General features: G+C 37.2%; 1 protein-coding gene across 3 annotated transcripts in view; it reads left to right on the top strand.

The window, feature by feature from the left end:
• The window catches only part of nrm (neuromusculin), a 378011-nt gene that overhangs the window by 293497 nt on the left and 67148 nt on the right, over positions 1–17366 (top strand). For all 3 annotated transcript variants that reach the window (XM_086912574.1, XM_086912575.1, XM_086912576.1), the window contains exons 4-6: positions 258–428; positions 1126–1287; positions 13412–13593. In XM_086912574.1, coding sequence (XP_086768700.1) covers positions 258–428; positions 1126–1287; positions 13412–13593 — 515 coding nt within the window. The remainder of the gene's footprint in view (positions 1–257; positions 429–1125; positions 1288–13411; positions 13594–17366) is intronic.

Here is a 17366-nt window from a genome sequence, read left to right as displayed (position 1 = left end):
AAATCGGCCGAGGAGAGATTAATACAGATAGGGGATTAAACTGGGCTGTTATAACTAAGGGAACTTGTATTCGCAATCAATATTGAATCGTTCGGTTTGCTTTCGAGGAAGTCGGCGAGGGAGCTGACCAAACAACGTGAGATTCTGTTCGATAAACAGCGGCCTGTGTGCCGAACAGTGGCCAATAACAGTAGAACGAGCCGAAGACGCTTTTTAACCGTGTAATTGACCGAATTCTCTCGTTTCTCTCTTTACAGTTCAACCTGCATTCGTACGCGTCATCGACGAGACGACGAAGAAGACGTTAAGCACCGGCGCCACTCTGGGGCCTATAAACGAAGGCTCCGTGATCTCCTTGTACTGCGAGAGCGGCGAGGGGAAACCGGTGCCTACGGTCGAGTGGTTCAAGAACGAGCAACCCGTGGAAGGTAAGCTTTAGAGAGAAATCGCAACGCTCTTTTTTTTTTTGATGATCGTCGTATATTTCTCAAAATATTATAAAAAACTCATTTTGCAAGATTACAAAAGGAAGTTGATACAATACATACATTTCGAGAAATATTCTTACGATTATCAAAAAATCGAAAAGAGGAGTAAAAGATTACGTTTGAAAATTATATACCGACGTCGGTCTTATTTAGAAACAAGAATCTCGTATTCGTCACACGTTCCACGATAATAGAAACCGTCGCTCATATCACAAGCAAATCATGGTATATCGAGTTATAGTATATTAGATTTCGATATTATTGTACGGAAATCTTGATTCTTGATCACGCGATTCCCCCGACATTATGCACATCTCACATAATCAAAATTGAAACAGAGTAGAAATCTTTACGCGTCTCTCTGCATCCGAGTAATTTTTCAAGCCTCTTTCGAAGAAAAGCTTCAATCGATCCACGGTTAAAGCATCGCGTTTGCTTCATCGACACACGTACGTATTTCAAACACGAAGGATCACGAATCCTCTCTCTCGTCAAATTCCACTCGCATCGACGCTCATCATCGTACTCGGATTCGGCTCCAAATCATTCCCAAACAATCAACCCGTTGTGCCCCTGCGCGGAAACTCGATATAGAAACGCATATCTGAAATCACACGTTTGATCGGCCCTGTTCCAGCGTCCAGCTCGACGACGATAGCCGAGAGCGGGATAGGGAACGCGAGTAGTTTGCTGCAGATGCAAATCACACGCGACGAGCTCAACACAACTTTCACGTGTAAAGTCAACAGTACAGCCCTCGTCGAGCCTCTCGCCGTCGACATCAAGCTCGATGTTCATGGTAAGTGTCCGTATAATGCAAAACTTTTAATCCTTCTCCAAACAAGTTTCCAATCGAACGATCGATTAATTTTTTAAATCTATCTACCTGCTTTGCTATTCCTCGCGCTGAAGATGGCGATAAGAGAATAATCCTGGCTCGAATCGTGTATTCGTTTACCTGGGGACATCTCGTCCCTTCGAAAGGAGGTCTCGAAAGGGCGTGAAATACGATCCCCCTGCGCCTCCTCCTCCTCCTTTGGCGTTCTTTTCGTGCGTGCCTCCCCTTCCCCCGATTGTTTCCGCCAGGAATCGAGCCATCCCCATTTCAAGGGGAAAGATAGAATCGTTCTGAGCATCTCGAAATTGAATTTATAGCTTTTATCCTTCCTCTTCGTTTCCTTGCCTCGAAGTATGCACGAGACATTCCCTTTGAACGAAGTAAATTATTATTTTCACGGAGTAATTCGAAGATGTTTTGTTCCACGGATAGATCAGTTTCTTCCTCAAAGGGGAAATAAGATGTAGCAACGTTGAAATAATCCTCGCTGGAGGAGAAATTATTAAAAATCGAAGAATCTCGAAAGAACCTAGAATAATTAAGTTACTTGGAAAGGACGAAAATTTCGTCAGAGAGGGGAGATCTTGTTGTTATTATATAAATAGATAGTTGAGACCTTTGCACCTTCCCTGTCTTAACTCGCAGTTTAACGAGTTTAACATCGGCTGACTCGACAGCCGAGAATCATTACACGACCGACCATTGTCAAGCGTGGATCGCGGCTAGGAACTTAGCCTGGAAGAGTGGGCCGTGTAAATTTAATCGGGATCCATTGTGTGTGCGCAAGGCGGCGAAATGGACGTTTAAAGTTGTGAACATATTCGAGCCGGCCGTGACACGTGTAGACGAGAAACAAAGTAAAAGATAAATCGCTTCAAGCCGAGTCTATATGGCGTATACACACTACGAGCTGTCACAAGCTCGTGCACAAAAGATGTGCCACACGTGGTTCGAACAGGAAGATTAAATAACGAGTTACGATTTCCACCGAATCCACCAACCGGATAATGGATGTAAAGCGAAGATTAATGTTTTTCGGATGATACCAAGAATTTCTTAACGTTCAATTTCACAGCGTAAAGTTTACGAAAGTTAAGCATGATCTATGAATTATAAAACGGAGGGAAAAAGGGAAAATCAAAATCGTTTTCGGTGAATTACGATCTTGATACTTCTCGCTCATAAATCACACCGGGTGGTCTTTTTTTCGTTAAAACTATGATCGTTAAAATTCGTGTGTGAAACGTGTGTGCCGCCCTTTCGTAATTCCATTCAATTCCCCGCTGACTTCTCTCTTTTCCTTTTTTCACATCTTTCCATCCCCTCCCACTAAGCATTCCGCCCGTAACACGTGAGATTTCTTTCTTTCTTTTTTTTTTTTTTTTATTTACTAACTCGAATGAAAAATGAACGCATCTCCCTAATGAATATCATTCAACGCAACTTTCCCCTCGATGCAATATTCCGTAATTTATTTCCGTCAGTTTTCCTCTTTTCGATTTCTTTTCTTCTCTCTTCTCGATTCACGCCTGAATTTCTCTCTCTCTCTCTCTCTCTCTCTCTCTCTCTCCATTTGTCTCTGTCGAGTAATCGTCACGATATTATTTAATAATAAGGAGAATAATGCAACCAAATGATTTTCGATAATCGTTTCGTTCCTTTTTCTTTTTTTTTTTTTCTTTTTTTTTCTCTCTCTCTCTCTCGAATTACGTTGCACAAGATGGTGATAATTTCCATGCCGTTATGAGAAATCGTGTCGTGAATTTCTATCCAAGATACGCATCTTTAATCCTGGTAAAATGGAAGATACCATTGAGACGATATATCCTGTATCGTATCCCGTATCTCGTGTACAACGCTGTAGGGTTAATATTAAGTATGGATCACTGGGGCACGGTGTGGAATGCCTGATCTATATCAGCCCGTAACTACTGACTGGGATTACCAAATGCGCTCTGTGATTTAGGATAGTTGTCGATGTAAATGAAATACTGCTATATATTATATCGAATGGAATGTATCTCTGTCAACGTGATCTAAATATCGATCAATTATTTGCAATAACGATTTCGCAACGATTGTCTCGTGTTGCGATTCTAAAAAAAAAAAAAGTTCTAATTTATTAAATTTGTTGCTCGACTTTTGCCTGAATCCTAAGTAAAATCATTCTTACAGCAAAAGAATTAAAATTATTTCACGCACAAATTAATATATAAAACTTTTACGTTTTAATATTTTATCCGTCTTTACGTACAAAGAGAGATAACTTGTTGAATATTAAAAATCTATATTGTTGTGATATTTGAATAATAAAGTAATTACTAAGAAGCATCCTCGATCACAATGAAATATCGTAAATACAAAATATCTTACATTATCACAATAACTTTCATTTACTGTCTATTATCCTTATTTTTCATCTTCTTATATTACATCTCTATTTTTATCTACTATTTTCCTTCTCTCCATAGTCGTCAATTTCTTCATGAATGGAAATAATTTCAATTCAACGAAAAACTCATCTTCGCTCTAATCTTTCATTATTTCAAACTCGGATCACGGTTTAATTTCGTATTAAAAAAACCTAACCATTCGATATAGTATGTTATTCCACGCTTTGCAAGACTGTATTTAAAGATCTTAGGAATCTATTCGCGAAGCGATATTTCAAAATAAATATCGTCGAATTGCTGCATCGATCCAAGTGGTCTCATCGTTGAAGCGGAAAGGGTTAACAAACGAAACAAAAATTGAACTCTTTCCTCGAATATAAATATTCAACTCAAACATTCTCTCCTCTCCCCGACACTAAACCGGCGCCCAATCGAAGATTTACCTCATCCGAGATAGAATCGAGCATGGAACGAGATTAAAGAATGAGGGATCGGCGACAGAGCCGTAGATTAGAATAATTTATCGCTGATACACGTTTCTCGTGTGCCTCGCCTGGCGAAACAAATCGCCTGGTTACCTGTCCCGATTCAAAAAGTTTCGAGTCTTCCGACTTTCCACGGAGTTATACCCGTGGAGGGAAACACAAAACAGATTAAGAGCTAAAGCTTTCGCTTGCTATCGTTTCCTCGTCAGAACACCGTTATCGAGGAGGAAAGGAATTTTGATTTATGACCGTATTCGGAGGTGGCTCGACCGATAATTTCAACGATGATTGGGCGTTAAAGATGAAGCATCGAGGAGAAGGATGATGACGATGTGGATGTTAATGAATATAAAATCCTAATAAATCTTTGGAATTGAAAAAATACGGATGAAATGAAATTTTATAATTGTTAAAATTTGAGCCAATTGGGTTAGATGATCCTGTTAATTGGAAAAAAAAATTGAAAATCCTCCTCAAATTCATAGAACAATTGCATCTCCAATATAAGGAGTAGCTGATAATAAATTTGCAAGAACGTATCCTAATAATAAATGCTGCTGCTATTAATATTGATAAAATTAAAATTCCCTCAGACTCTATTTAATTTAAATGAACGATAAAGTATATTTCGTCTAATATGAATATATATTGTTAAAACGAAGCTTCATTTGTATGAATTAAACTTGTGCTTATAATAAGTTAAATTCGAGTATCGATTGAAAGAAACTTATATTGACCGTTCTTTCTAAAGACTCTAAAATCGATGTCCAAAAAAATCCCTTTTTTCGCAAGCAAATAGTTCAAACAGACTTTGATTCCTACGAATGAAAAGAGAAGAAAAATTCTAGAAAAACGTATCCACGTAGGTTTAACGAATAAATAATTCGACAGGAATAATTATGGAGTTGGTTCGGATCGTGTGCGAATAAGTCGAGCCGTGGAAAACTGGGGAGTTTGTCGTGCGGAGTAATTCTCCTTTTGCAAAGTGTCGAGGGATTGTGCGGAAGGAAAGTACGAACGAGCCGACTTTGACGCGATGGTAAGAGGGAAATCACGAATTGTCACGGGATCCTCGTCTTTGACTCGAACGAGAGCGCTTTTTTCTTTGTTCGCTTGATTGGAACTGCGTTTATTCGAGAACGAGAACACGCCGCTTGATTACTCGAGTTTCTATTGTCGCTCCTGTTCACACGAATGTTGTAATATTAGATTAGAAGAGATTGTATTATATCGTATATATGTGACATACGAGAAAAAAGGAGAGGTTGATTTCTCGATGCTCTTTTAAGATATTTTAAATTCTTCTTTCCAATTACGATTATATGATTATTTATTTATAATTAAGGAATATGTTGTAAATATGTATTAATCGAATTGTTGAACGCGTAGCAAGAGAAATATTATTAATCGGACGAAGGTATTTTTAACAATGCGAACAATTAAAATTAAACAAAATATAAATTAAAGTCATCAAGTTTTGATATTAAATTTACAAATCAACCGTGTGTCATTATATTGCGCGATCGTGTGCCAACAACGAATTTGATGCAATCGTGTTAATGATTATTTATTCATTTCGTTAATGAAGGAATATTACGAGCAGGCGAGCCGTGTGCAAAAAGTGATGCGCGCTTAATAATTGTTTCCAATTAAATCGTATGACGTGTGTAATTAACGATATAACATTTAGATTACCTCGCGTTTAATTGACAAACGTATACGCATAATTTAACCTATGATTCCTGAAGATCTCTAATTATATTTATTATATTTTATTCGCTGTTTATTCTCCTGTTTTCACTCAGATCTATAACATCTTCAAATTCAACTTTTGCGGGACGTTTAAATAAATATTCGTGGGAAGAGAACAATTTTCGATTGAAACAATGAAAATGATTGATGATTTAAGAATTACTCGTTGCGAAATCGAATAAAAATAGACAGAGTTTATTAGACGATATAAATTATTCAATGAAAAGAATAACGTAGAAATAGAATATTTATGTTGACACGTGTTTCCTCGTAATATGTTATTACGTATCCGTGTACGCATAAAACGATGGCGGTATTGAAATTTAACAATGAAACCTGAAGATGCTATACTTCTTGCAGTCGGTGGAAGCTCGAACTTTGTTTATGAGTTTGCAAGGAAGTTGACTGTGATGAAGTGAACTTGATTGGAAACATCTTGTGTAAGTAGAAATTCGCTAAGTAAGATTAACTGATGTCGACCGAACATTTAAGTAGATTCGAAAGACCTTTCGAGTGGAGTTGATGTCGCAGTTAATAGGATAAAATTTAAGAAAAATTATCGATTAAAAAGGTTGATTTCATACGATTTCGTGAAATATTCATTTCTCTCTCTTTTTTTTTTTTTTTTTTTAATTCCCAATGAAAGCTATTTTAATCCACTTCCTTTTTACCGAGTATTCAATGATTCATCAAATCAGAATTCCCCGATGCGAAATTTTTAATAAGAATCTTTAATTTTTAAACAGCCTCGATACGATTGCTCTCTCGACGATTAAAAACATTCAACTGCAACATAGCCTCTTTTTTTTATGAAACAAATTTAATTACTTACATTCTTTCATTCCCCCTCGTCACAGTATTCCTGTATATTTGTACAATACAAAATATTCTTAATTAAATAACGAGTCTATTTCTCTATTCTCGACATTTTGAAACCAGACACGGTTTCATTATCGCATTGACAATATTCATAAATACAATTACACGCGAAATATTTCATTGCATACGTACGAAAAATACCGTCCAATTGAAAATAAATAATTCAGCTCACCAATCATGTTTTCATCCAAATTTTCAGCCTGCGTAGTTTATCGATAGGGTGTCGGTCGAAACAAGGTTCACCTTTTTTCGTTTCGCGAAAAAATCGTGTCCATGATCTCCGCCTGATGAAAATAGCTGCGGATTAATTTAGTTATTTAGCGAGCTCCTCTCGCGTCGTTTCCATGCAAACTGCGCGACCAAATTTTGATACGGTTTATGCAGCCACGATTGCTCGTAAATTACTCAAAATTAGCGAACCGCGTCCCACGAAAATCGACTTTCCACGACTTTTGGCTGAATTAAATACGGTTACCATTTCCCGAATTCGAGCGATCCTGGGAAATAATCCTCTTTGATGGCTCCACGGCTAATTGTGGCTAATATGATACAGAAACGAATCCGCTATTTATTCTTTCTTCTTCCTTTGAACGTATATGAACGACGCGCAAAGCGCATGATCCTATTCGATTAGGGAAGAAGAAATTTGTGAATGGGAAGAGATATGGATAAGGAAGAAGGATTATGTTTTGGATTGTAAATAGATAATTGTACAGATTACTTCTTAATAGGATGTGAAAAACGGAAGGAAAGTAATATCACAAACTTCAAGTTTAAAATAAAATTTTACCAATTTTTCTTCCGTTATCAAATTATAAGAACAACACATCGCACAAAATGTCATCGAATCGATGGAATCTCTTCACTCGAAGCCCATCTCCACCTCGAAACTTGCCTTTTTCTCCATGTCGAAAAAGAAGAAAAGATAGGCGAATAAATCGATTAAGTAAGCCGCTTTTAACGACTTGTCGTGGGATCGTTGCCGCGATATCTGCGAAAGTCTCAGCTGGGAAGTCGAAGTTGCGAAAAAAAAAAAAGAAGGCTCGAAAGGCAGGCGCACACGTCTGCACAGAGTAGAGAGTTTGCAGACACGATGCCTCTTAGCGGCAAACAAGAGCCGGAAATCGCATCCCCGGGACTTGGAGAACTCGGCTCGAACCCGCTTGCCGAACCCTCCCCACCCCTGATGTCGACGTTAAAAAAATTTCCACCGCCGTCGAGGGGAGGACAATTGATCGGGGAGGTAAACAACGTTGAGGTAAAAGTGATCGATCCGGGAGGAGAGAAAGTTCGATTCGATGGAAAATCTGTCGTGGTTTTGGAGTTGAAGATATCGTGAATTGATATCGAAGAAGCGAGACAAACTTGATTAATACGAATCTAGAACGGAAGAAAAGGAAGGGATTGCCGACAATTTTGAAATTGCAGGAAGCAAGATATTTTAGGGGGGGCGTTAACTTGGACAGTGCCTCGAATCGAGCAATTCGAAAAAAAAGAATGACAAATCGCGAACAAATCTAATTGACGAGAAAGAGAAAGAAGGAAGAGGTGGCCGCCGTTTCTTCTTTTCTTCCTTTTCTTCTTCTTATCTCAAAATCACTTCCTCTCTCCTCGATTGTCTCAAGAAAATTTCCCTATTATTCTTCGAAAAAACCGCGCGAAACCAAAGTCGATAAACCTTTCCATCCACTATTTTACGTGTTTGGCGAAACTATTGGGGCGGTACTGCTCGTTAAAAAATAAGAGAGGATGGGAACTGAGAAACTAAGATCCGTTCCTCTCTCTCCCTCTCTCTTCTTTTCCGCCTTTGAGATGGCGTTTGTCGAAGAGTGGAGGCGGGAAAGTAGAGGTTCAAGGTAAATGCAATCCTCGATATTAGATTCCCTGTTCGCTCTTCTATCCCCAGCCTTTCTTTTCACGTTCTTCCTGCGTCGTTTCGTTGATTGCCCGCTCGCGGCTCTCGAGCTCGAGAATTATCTCCCCTGTAACCGCCTCGAGAAACTTTCTCCCCCTCCCTCTCGAGTGTTGCGTCGAGAAAAAAGAGAGAGAGAAAGAGAGAGAGGGAGAAACTTTCTTCCCCTCCTTCTCGAGAAAGAAGAGGAGAGGAACGCACGTGAACTTTTTAATGTTTCCTCGACCGGTACAGGAAACGACGTCGAGTGGCGGGACTAAGTATCTCGGCCGACCGGAAATTGAGCTTGCGGACGAACGCGAGAAAGGAAAAAAGGTTGGAAGGAGTAGCTCGTCTCGGTTATATATTTTCACCGCATTGTGATTATTATTCGAAATAGATTTTTATTACGATGATTCTGTTGAAGAGAAATTGAAGATACAGATTGGTCGATTGTAAGATTAATGTTGGAATGCATTGGCAGGATTCGGGTGTTTAGATTATTTCTTATTCGTGTTTAATCGATGGTAAAGTTTATAATCGGGTGAAGTTTAACGTGTCGTATAATAACTGTAGGTGTGTAAATAGAAAGTTTTTCCGCGAAAAGTTTCAAGTCTTGGTGTTTACCTTTGTTTGAGTTCCTTCACGTGATCGGAAACTTCATTAAAATTAAATTGGTAGACATGCAAGATTGCATGTCATCAATCTTCTGTCACGGGTAAAGCGAAATAGCAGTTAACAATAGGGAGACGAGATGAGATTATCGCAGCTTGTTTGTTACTTGATAATTGGATTAGCCTTAGTATAACACTCGCATGAAGCCTTTTGCATCGCCCTCACCGTTTCTCTATTTACTCACATTGATGAATAATGATAATTTATTAAAAACAGGCTGCTTTATATTCCCAACGATATCCTTGGCAATAAGATTAAAAGGGGGAATTCGAGATAAATTGACCAAGATTGAACATTAAATACTTACTTATTCAAGAAATATAATTCTGGATAACCTAGAAATTATATCAAACTTAACCTTGAACGAACGATATTCAAGATATAATGCTCATTTGAAAATATAATAACTAGAATTTCTTTTACCTTGAAGCCAACGTTCCACGATTACTCGGTGAAAGTAGTACAGAATTTTAACAAGATCAAATAAGCAAGTAAAATCATTTCTAACCTTGCCCCAATAAAGAGAAATAATCATAAATCGAAAAATATAACTTTCATAAAAAAATCAACGTAGTTATATGTTCAAATATTTATTATTCGTTCAAGAAAGAAAAAAACATCGTTGAGAAAATTAAATTCACCTTTTATCGACAACAATTTTCGAACTTATTTCCATCGAAGTCCCTCTATGGAAATAAGACGAGGAGCAACACGATCCGCAAATTGTCACGCGTTTCCGGTCACAGTTCAATTACACAGATGGACGACAAAAGTCGAGCTCTTCTCGAACTTCCTCCCCTCTATTTCCTCCCCGAACGAAAAAGCCCTCGTCAACTTTATGACGGCTTTTCGAAAATCCCCGCCCGTGATTTTACGATTTATCCGGGGATAGCACGAAGCGTAAACGTGGCCCGACCACTTAGAAATTTTACAACTCGCGTGTACGTGAGACCGCCTCCAAGGCTTATCCTTCTTCGCCGTGTTGCTTAACATTTGCCATCTCCCTCCCTCGTGACCTCGAGTTTCAGAGATGGATAATCGCGAACCGCGTTGATTACGACGACGTCTGAGTGTTGCACAACTCGAAAAGGGATAGAGTTTAGTTTATGGATCAGAGTTTTTCTCGAATATATATATATATATATACGAATAGATTTTTAATCTTTTGTACTCGTATATCGCCGTATAGTCGCTATTCTACATTTTATTATTATACATATATTTACGTCAGTACTATAATTACGTTCTAGGGAATCTTGATTGGTAATCTTTTTAAATATAAATACTAGTGCAAAGGTTATTTTATTGATTTGAAATTTTTCTTGATCTCGCGTAATGTAGGAATTGATTTATAATGATTTTCTAGAATTATGTTCTAATTTTTGAGGGATAATTTTACGATGACGTCTGAGTTGCAGAATTAGAGTAGAGTTTTAGTATGGTGTTCTAGGGACTTTTGTTACTTGATTGGTAATCTTCTTAAATATAGAGGATAAAGAGTTATTTCCGGTAATTTTTTTAAAAAATTACGTTAAATATAATAATGAATAATAAATTTGTTATTGTATAAATGATTTTTGTTCCTTGTAAAATAAATTATTTAGAAAAATTTTATTTTAATATCAGATATAAAAAGTATTTCTCGAATAATTATTCGAGTTCACATTTCCTACGAGTCAGTTAAAATCATTGATGCGGTACACGGTCTATTGTTTGGAACTAAACACACGCGCAAACATCAATCCTCTCGTTCTCCGTATTCGAGTCAGTGATGCGACATTGATTCGATGGATAACCAGCCATGAAAGAATCCCTCTACATCCATCTCTTTCTCAAATTATTTAACGAGCATTTCTAAAATTTACAAGCGTAATCAACAAGCAAACGATACACATTACGCGTAATTATAAACGTAATTTAAAATTAATTCAATCGTTATTTCATAAATAACTTCTGATAGAATTCCTTCCTCCTAAATATAAATAATGGAATATCAATTTAAAAAAACCCTTCTTACGTGCAAATCCAATAACTAAATATCAAGGAAGGGAAATTGCTTCGATCCTCGAATGCGCGTATGATTCCATCGCATCGTGGTAATGAAACACGGTTCAAAGGAATTACGAGCAGAAATTGTTCGATTCGAAGTTTCATGGTAAGGGACACTGTCAAATCGGGCCGAATAAAATACAAACGGAAAAGCGACGGTGCGTTTAATCAAGCCGAAAGGGTGAAGGAAGGGAGAGGAAAAAAAAAAAAACGAAAACGTAACCGATATCGTTGGAGATAAAACGTGGTCGCACGTCGATTGATTCGTTTATTGGACACCCGTCTCCCCAGACTTTGATTTTGTCCAATTATCCAATACGATCGCTCGATTCTGATATCCGTTCTCCTGGCTCCAGACGTTTCTGTTTGCTGTAACGAGTATCGTTTATAGAAACGAATTATTATTTTGTCGTTCGATTAAGATGGCAGTCCGATGGAATTGAACCTTTGCAATGTTATGTTATGTTCATTTGACGAAAATATGTGGATAAAGATATACTTTGGCTGTTTTAAAGGAAAGAATGATGAATGAATTTTTTTCTTTTCTGGATAAATTAGACAACGATTGTTACACATTTCGTATATTCGTTCATATACGTGTGCGGGCATTGATAAGTATTGTACGAATTTTTTGAAATATATAAATGGTTAAGATTGTGGAAACGTATGTTGGATTTCAAAATATGGAGTCGAGTGAGCGTGTGTTGATGCTCTTGAGAATGCATAAAAGAGGAATTTTGGTGAGTAAACAGAACATGCAACTCAGGGGAGTTTTAAAGAGAATTAAACTGTTCGGTTGAAACTGTTCCAAAGTCGAAAACGTAAATTTGATGATGAGAGGAGAGTTTGAAATTAATCGAATATACGATCGAGTATTTTAATTTTACAATGATAATTATCGTCATTTAAATTCACACGCGATTGCATACGATTCAAATTTTTATTCTCCGGGATTTATATTCATTAAATTTATAAAATATATAAATTCGTAAAAAAAAGAGTTCAAAATTCTACTTATTTTCCAATTACCCAATTTTTTTTTTTTTTTTTTTTTTACACTTCACACAGTTACTCGTTCAATTTCAACTTAACAACAAAATTGGAAAAAGATTCTAATTAAGATTCGTACAAAAAGAGATAAATTCCCATTTTTCTTCTTTCTTTTTTCAAGTATTGCACGTGTCTCAGAGAGAGGCAAAAGAATGAAAATCTCTCCCCGAGACAGGGATTCCTTCGAATTTCTTGATGCAACTTGACTTTCTGATTTTCCGGCACGCCTCGTCCATCCATCGACCCTTCCTCTTTATTCAACCCCTCGATCTTACCCCATCCCCGTACCTTGCAGCTGTCTCACCTTGCATCTTGCAACACCTTTATATTATTCTTATAGAAGATGCAAGATACAGACGCCGGCTCAGCCTGGATATTGCATTAGATCGTCTATACTAGACACATCCAGCCCCGACACTGTATATTTCTCTTTGTAAATGTGTACACACGTTGCTAACAAGTGTATGGGGAACGTGTCATGAATCAGTCGCGAAAATTTATATGCGAAAAAGGTAAATGTTCCATTACACGATAATTGGAATAACGCGTCACTACTCCTCCTGTTATCCTTTACTTCCGCTCGAATTTGATTTCTTTGGCCGTGAGAAGAGTTTTTGAGCAATGATATTGTTGTGGAATAACGAAATATAATTGATAAACTAGCGTAAAAATGTAGAGATTCGGAAATTGATAAGTTATTCTAACATGAAAGTTGAAGGATTTGAAAATCTGAAAAATTAGAATTGGAAATTAATTATTTGATTCGATTCGAAATCTCTGTAAACATCGAAAATTCAAAAGAATTCGCAAATAATATTTGAATCGATAAATATTTATAAACGTTTCCAATGTATTTTTTCATCCCCCCTCTAACAACCCTCTTAAATATTTAAACGAGACATCTTTTCCAGTTCGACCGTTGAAGATGGATTTGGCCGGGGTGGTGGGTCACGTGGTGCAGGGAACGAAAATCCTGCTTCAGTGCACCGTGCGAGCAGCGAGGCCAGCCGCGAACATAACTTGGCAGAATGGTACCGAGTATTTGAACGCCAGTGACAGGTTCGACATGTTCGAGACGAAAGTGGAAGAGAATGTGAGTATCAGTGAGAAAATTTTAATTCTTCTACTCACTTTTAACGAAACGTGTGGATTTATATTCGAGAAAGAATCGAATACAATAATTGAAATTGCGATTTGCAATGTCTAAAAATATTACATTTGTATACAATTACAAAGGTAGAAAGTTGTGCTACACACGTTTCCTTTGACATCACACTCCTTCACAATTGAATTCACGAACGTTTTATCAGCGTCGAATATATATTGTCTCATTATTATCATATTTTCTTCCCCGAGTATCGATCTAAAAGTCATAAAGTTTCTCGTTTCAAATCGGTTCGAGAGATCACGTTTTCACTATTTCATTGCTGAAATTCCTTAACGGCGTTTCTTCCCTCGAGCTCTCCCCGTTTTATCGATTGGAACAATCGGTTTCAACGCGTCCCTTCAACGCCATTCTCGAACGCACATTTCGAGTAACAAAGTGTGTCCCACTCTTTCTCCCCCCTCCCCCCCTGTCCGATTTGATGTCTCTCGCAGAGAGCCAGTTCACGAGCAATAAACTACTTTCGAATAAACAGAATTCGCAGTTGGCGAGGCGAGAAAGCAATTATTCAAATGCAGAATATACTTCGCGCGAATTTCGACCCCCGTGATTTCTTCGGATCGTTCGCTCCGAATTAATTCGATTAGCCAGCTCGAGGAGAATATTCGCTTTGTCCCCCGATTCCACTCTCGTTCCGTGAAAAATGTGTACGTGATACAATTTAACTGGACGATGTAAGCGAATTCGTGATGGCGAAGCATATTATCCTGGCGCGTTATATATAATTTTCGATCGCGATTTTTAGATTCGATTGCAAAATAAAAGGAAGAAAAGAATTGCTTTTCGAAATCCTCAAAATGAATTTTCATTTTTAAATTCATGTTTAAAAAAATGTTCTACCTCAAGTTGTTAGTTAATCTCGAGAATTTTCAATTCATCGTCAAAACTTCTAATAAAAGTAAACGTCTAATATTCCCTTCCTCTATATAATTCGAAATATTCTTCGGCGCACAGAAACACACGTGAAAACAAACTGCACGAGAGAATAATCGGAGGGGGGGGGCGATACGCAGCGGAATAGTTGGAAATAGTTTCACGCGATAAAGTTATTCAATCGACCGACCGGGTCGTAACTTGATATCACGAGACAAACATCGAACGACGATCATTTTCACTATGCGGACACGTGGCGCGCGCCAACCAAATTCGATCAATTCGATCTCATTACACCCGCCGCCCTCGTCAACTCTGCGCCGAAATCGAGTGAAACGAGTCCCGGTTATTCATCGAGATAACCGTGATCCGCGTAAACTGCGCTGTGTGAAATCAGCCCACCCCCTCCCCGTGAAAATTTTCATTTTTAACGCCCGTGAAATTTCCGGCCGACGATTATTCATACGGCGAGAGCCGGCGTCGGGTGTCGGTTGTCGCCGTATGAAAAAGTGATTTCACAGATGAAATGGCGATGTTCCCGGGGTTGTCGCATCGGAAAATCATTATGCGTCATTTCGTGTCCCCCGTAATAACGCGTGCGCGCGTGTGGATCGCAGCCATCATAAATCCATTATGGCAATATCCGCGGCTATAAAGTCGCTTCAACTTTGGATGGCTGAATAAGAAATAGGATCGCCTTAACTCGCGTCAATCGATCAGCTTTTTCTTTTCCCTCCCCTCCTTTTCTTCCCTTCATTGTTTTTTTTTCTCTTATTTCGTTTCGTTTTTTTTTTTTTTTTTCAATTCTTTTTTGCATCATTTATGGTGCTGGCATCGAGCGCTCGTTTAAGTTTGAAAAAGTCATAATGTATTGCGATTTAGAGCGTGATTATTAGTTTATATTATACATTATTAATTACAATCTATTAAAAGTTAAAAGAAAAAGGTAAAGATAAAGATTGAATGGAAAAAGGGAGTCGAAGAGGTTGAAGTTTTTGAGTTGGAAGAGGATATTGAAATTTTCAACTTGCTGTACAATTTGTATTTGAAATTGTATAATCAATGGTTTGCTTGTGATATTCGTATTTCTGAAGTAATTAAAATACTCATATTATTATGCTGAATCATACACCAATGAAAACACAAATGCAATATAAAAGTAACACCATCTCACCAAAATTTCCTAATCACCCTTAATTATCTCAATCCGTGTTTAACCAATCATTAATCATTAACTTTTTTTAAGACCCTTTACAATGGTACACACAATTTAAAAAATAATAATGATAATCAAACTTACTTATACTCTTCCATTCACAAAAATAAAATAGACGAGTTAAAGCTCAAATTTGATTCGATCGCAAATCTCTTCCAGTCTCTAAACGTATCCAACACTCGTAGTATTACACTATTACACGCCAAAGTGATTCGTCTTTGTATTTAATCAGTTAATCGTTAATCGTTCCAACAGGAGGAATTACATTATCGCGATTTTAGATTCGCATTATGCGGTGTTTCGCGTGTTCCTGGTGCCATAATTAGCATTGTTTACCGAGTAGCTGATTATGGCACCACCGGTGACGTAACGATCGAATCGCGCGGGGGTGGCAACAGACAGAATTTACACAGAGCCAAGTAATTAGGGGCCGCAAATGCTCGCCGATGCACGAACGAACCGTGTTAAGCGAGATTAAGTGGATCCGCGTGGACAACTTCGATCCACCTTTCTTTCTTTCTTTCTTTCTTTTTTTCCTTCCGTTCGTCTTCGATGTACCGGCCAATTTATGGAGCGGAAGGCGCGAGTCATTCGTCTTTTCCGGGCTTAGAGTACATATAAACGCGTTGAAACGCGGAGGAATGGCTGGTATTTTTCTTTGCCTTCCTTAAAGTTTATCCTTTCTTTTTTTTTTTTTTTTTTTTAACTCTGAACGATGAAGATATTTTTTTAAGGAGAAGGAATATAACTGGTTTGACGACTTGAAGGTCTTCACGAGAATTTTGTTTTTCTTGAGTGTGAACATTTTTTTAAAAAAAAAAAAAATCGAGGTATAAGTTTGGTTTAATTGGGAATTTTATTCGTTGAAGCGAATATGTAGGACGAATCGAATGAATGATTTTTTTTTTTTTTTTTTTTTTTGTATTTTTAGAAGATGATAAAGAATTCTGTCGGTAATGAAATCGTTACTGTTTAAATTTAAAGGGATTAAAAAGATGAGGAAAAATCCAACGACGTTATCGAATTTAATAAAATAGGTTTATGAAATTTTATAGGCTAATAAATTGTGGAATGGATGGATAGATACGTGAAAGTTGTATCAATCTTCTTTTCCTTCGATTTTTCCACTTGTTCGTAAAAAGAAGTACATTATTGAATTTTATTACGATGGCTGGAAGTTATTAAATTATTAATTTAAGATTTTTTCTTTTTTTGTAAAATTATTTTTACAAGCATTATTCTGGTCAAATTTTTTCTCCCCGTTGAAATTAAAATTAGAATATTTTTCGAATGAAATTTATTAATTTCCTGCTTTTTTTTTTTTTGTAACGAGTATCTATATACAAGGAGTATATTTTTATCATTTAATGAATTTTTATAATTTAATTTATAAGATTTTTCTCAATTGTGTTGGAGTTTTTAAAATACAGTATATTTTCTCCGGAAAAATCCAATTTAATTGTCTGTATTTAAAAACTTGAGAAGGAAGAAAATATTAAACTTCAATCCTTTGTAGAATATTATTTGAAATTCGATTTTATCATATCGATATGTTTCAAAATTAACTTTTTAAAATTGTTTGGAGCGTATGTCAATAATTGTTCCTGTATCA

This window comes from Apis florea, unplaced genomic scaffold (assembly GCF_048593485.1).
Source record: "Apis florea isolate Af1SG1 unplaced genomic scaffold, ASM4859348v1 contig_3391_pilon, whole genome shotgun sequence".
Lineage (NCBI taxonomy): Eukaryota > Metazoa > Arthropoda > Insecta > Hymenoptera > Apidae > Apis > Apis florea.
Note: the sequence above shows the minus strand (reverse complement) of the source record. Positions and strands in the feature narration are given on the sequence as shown.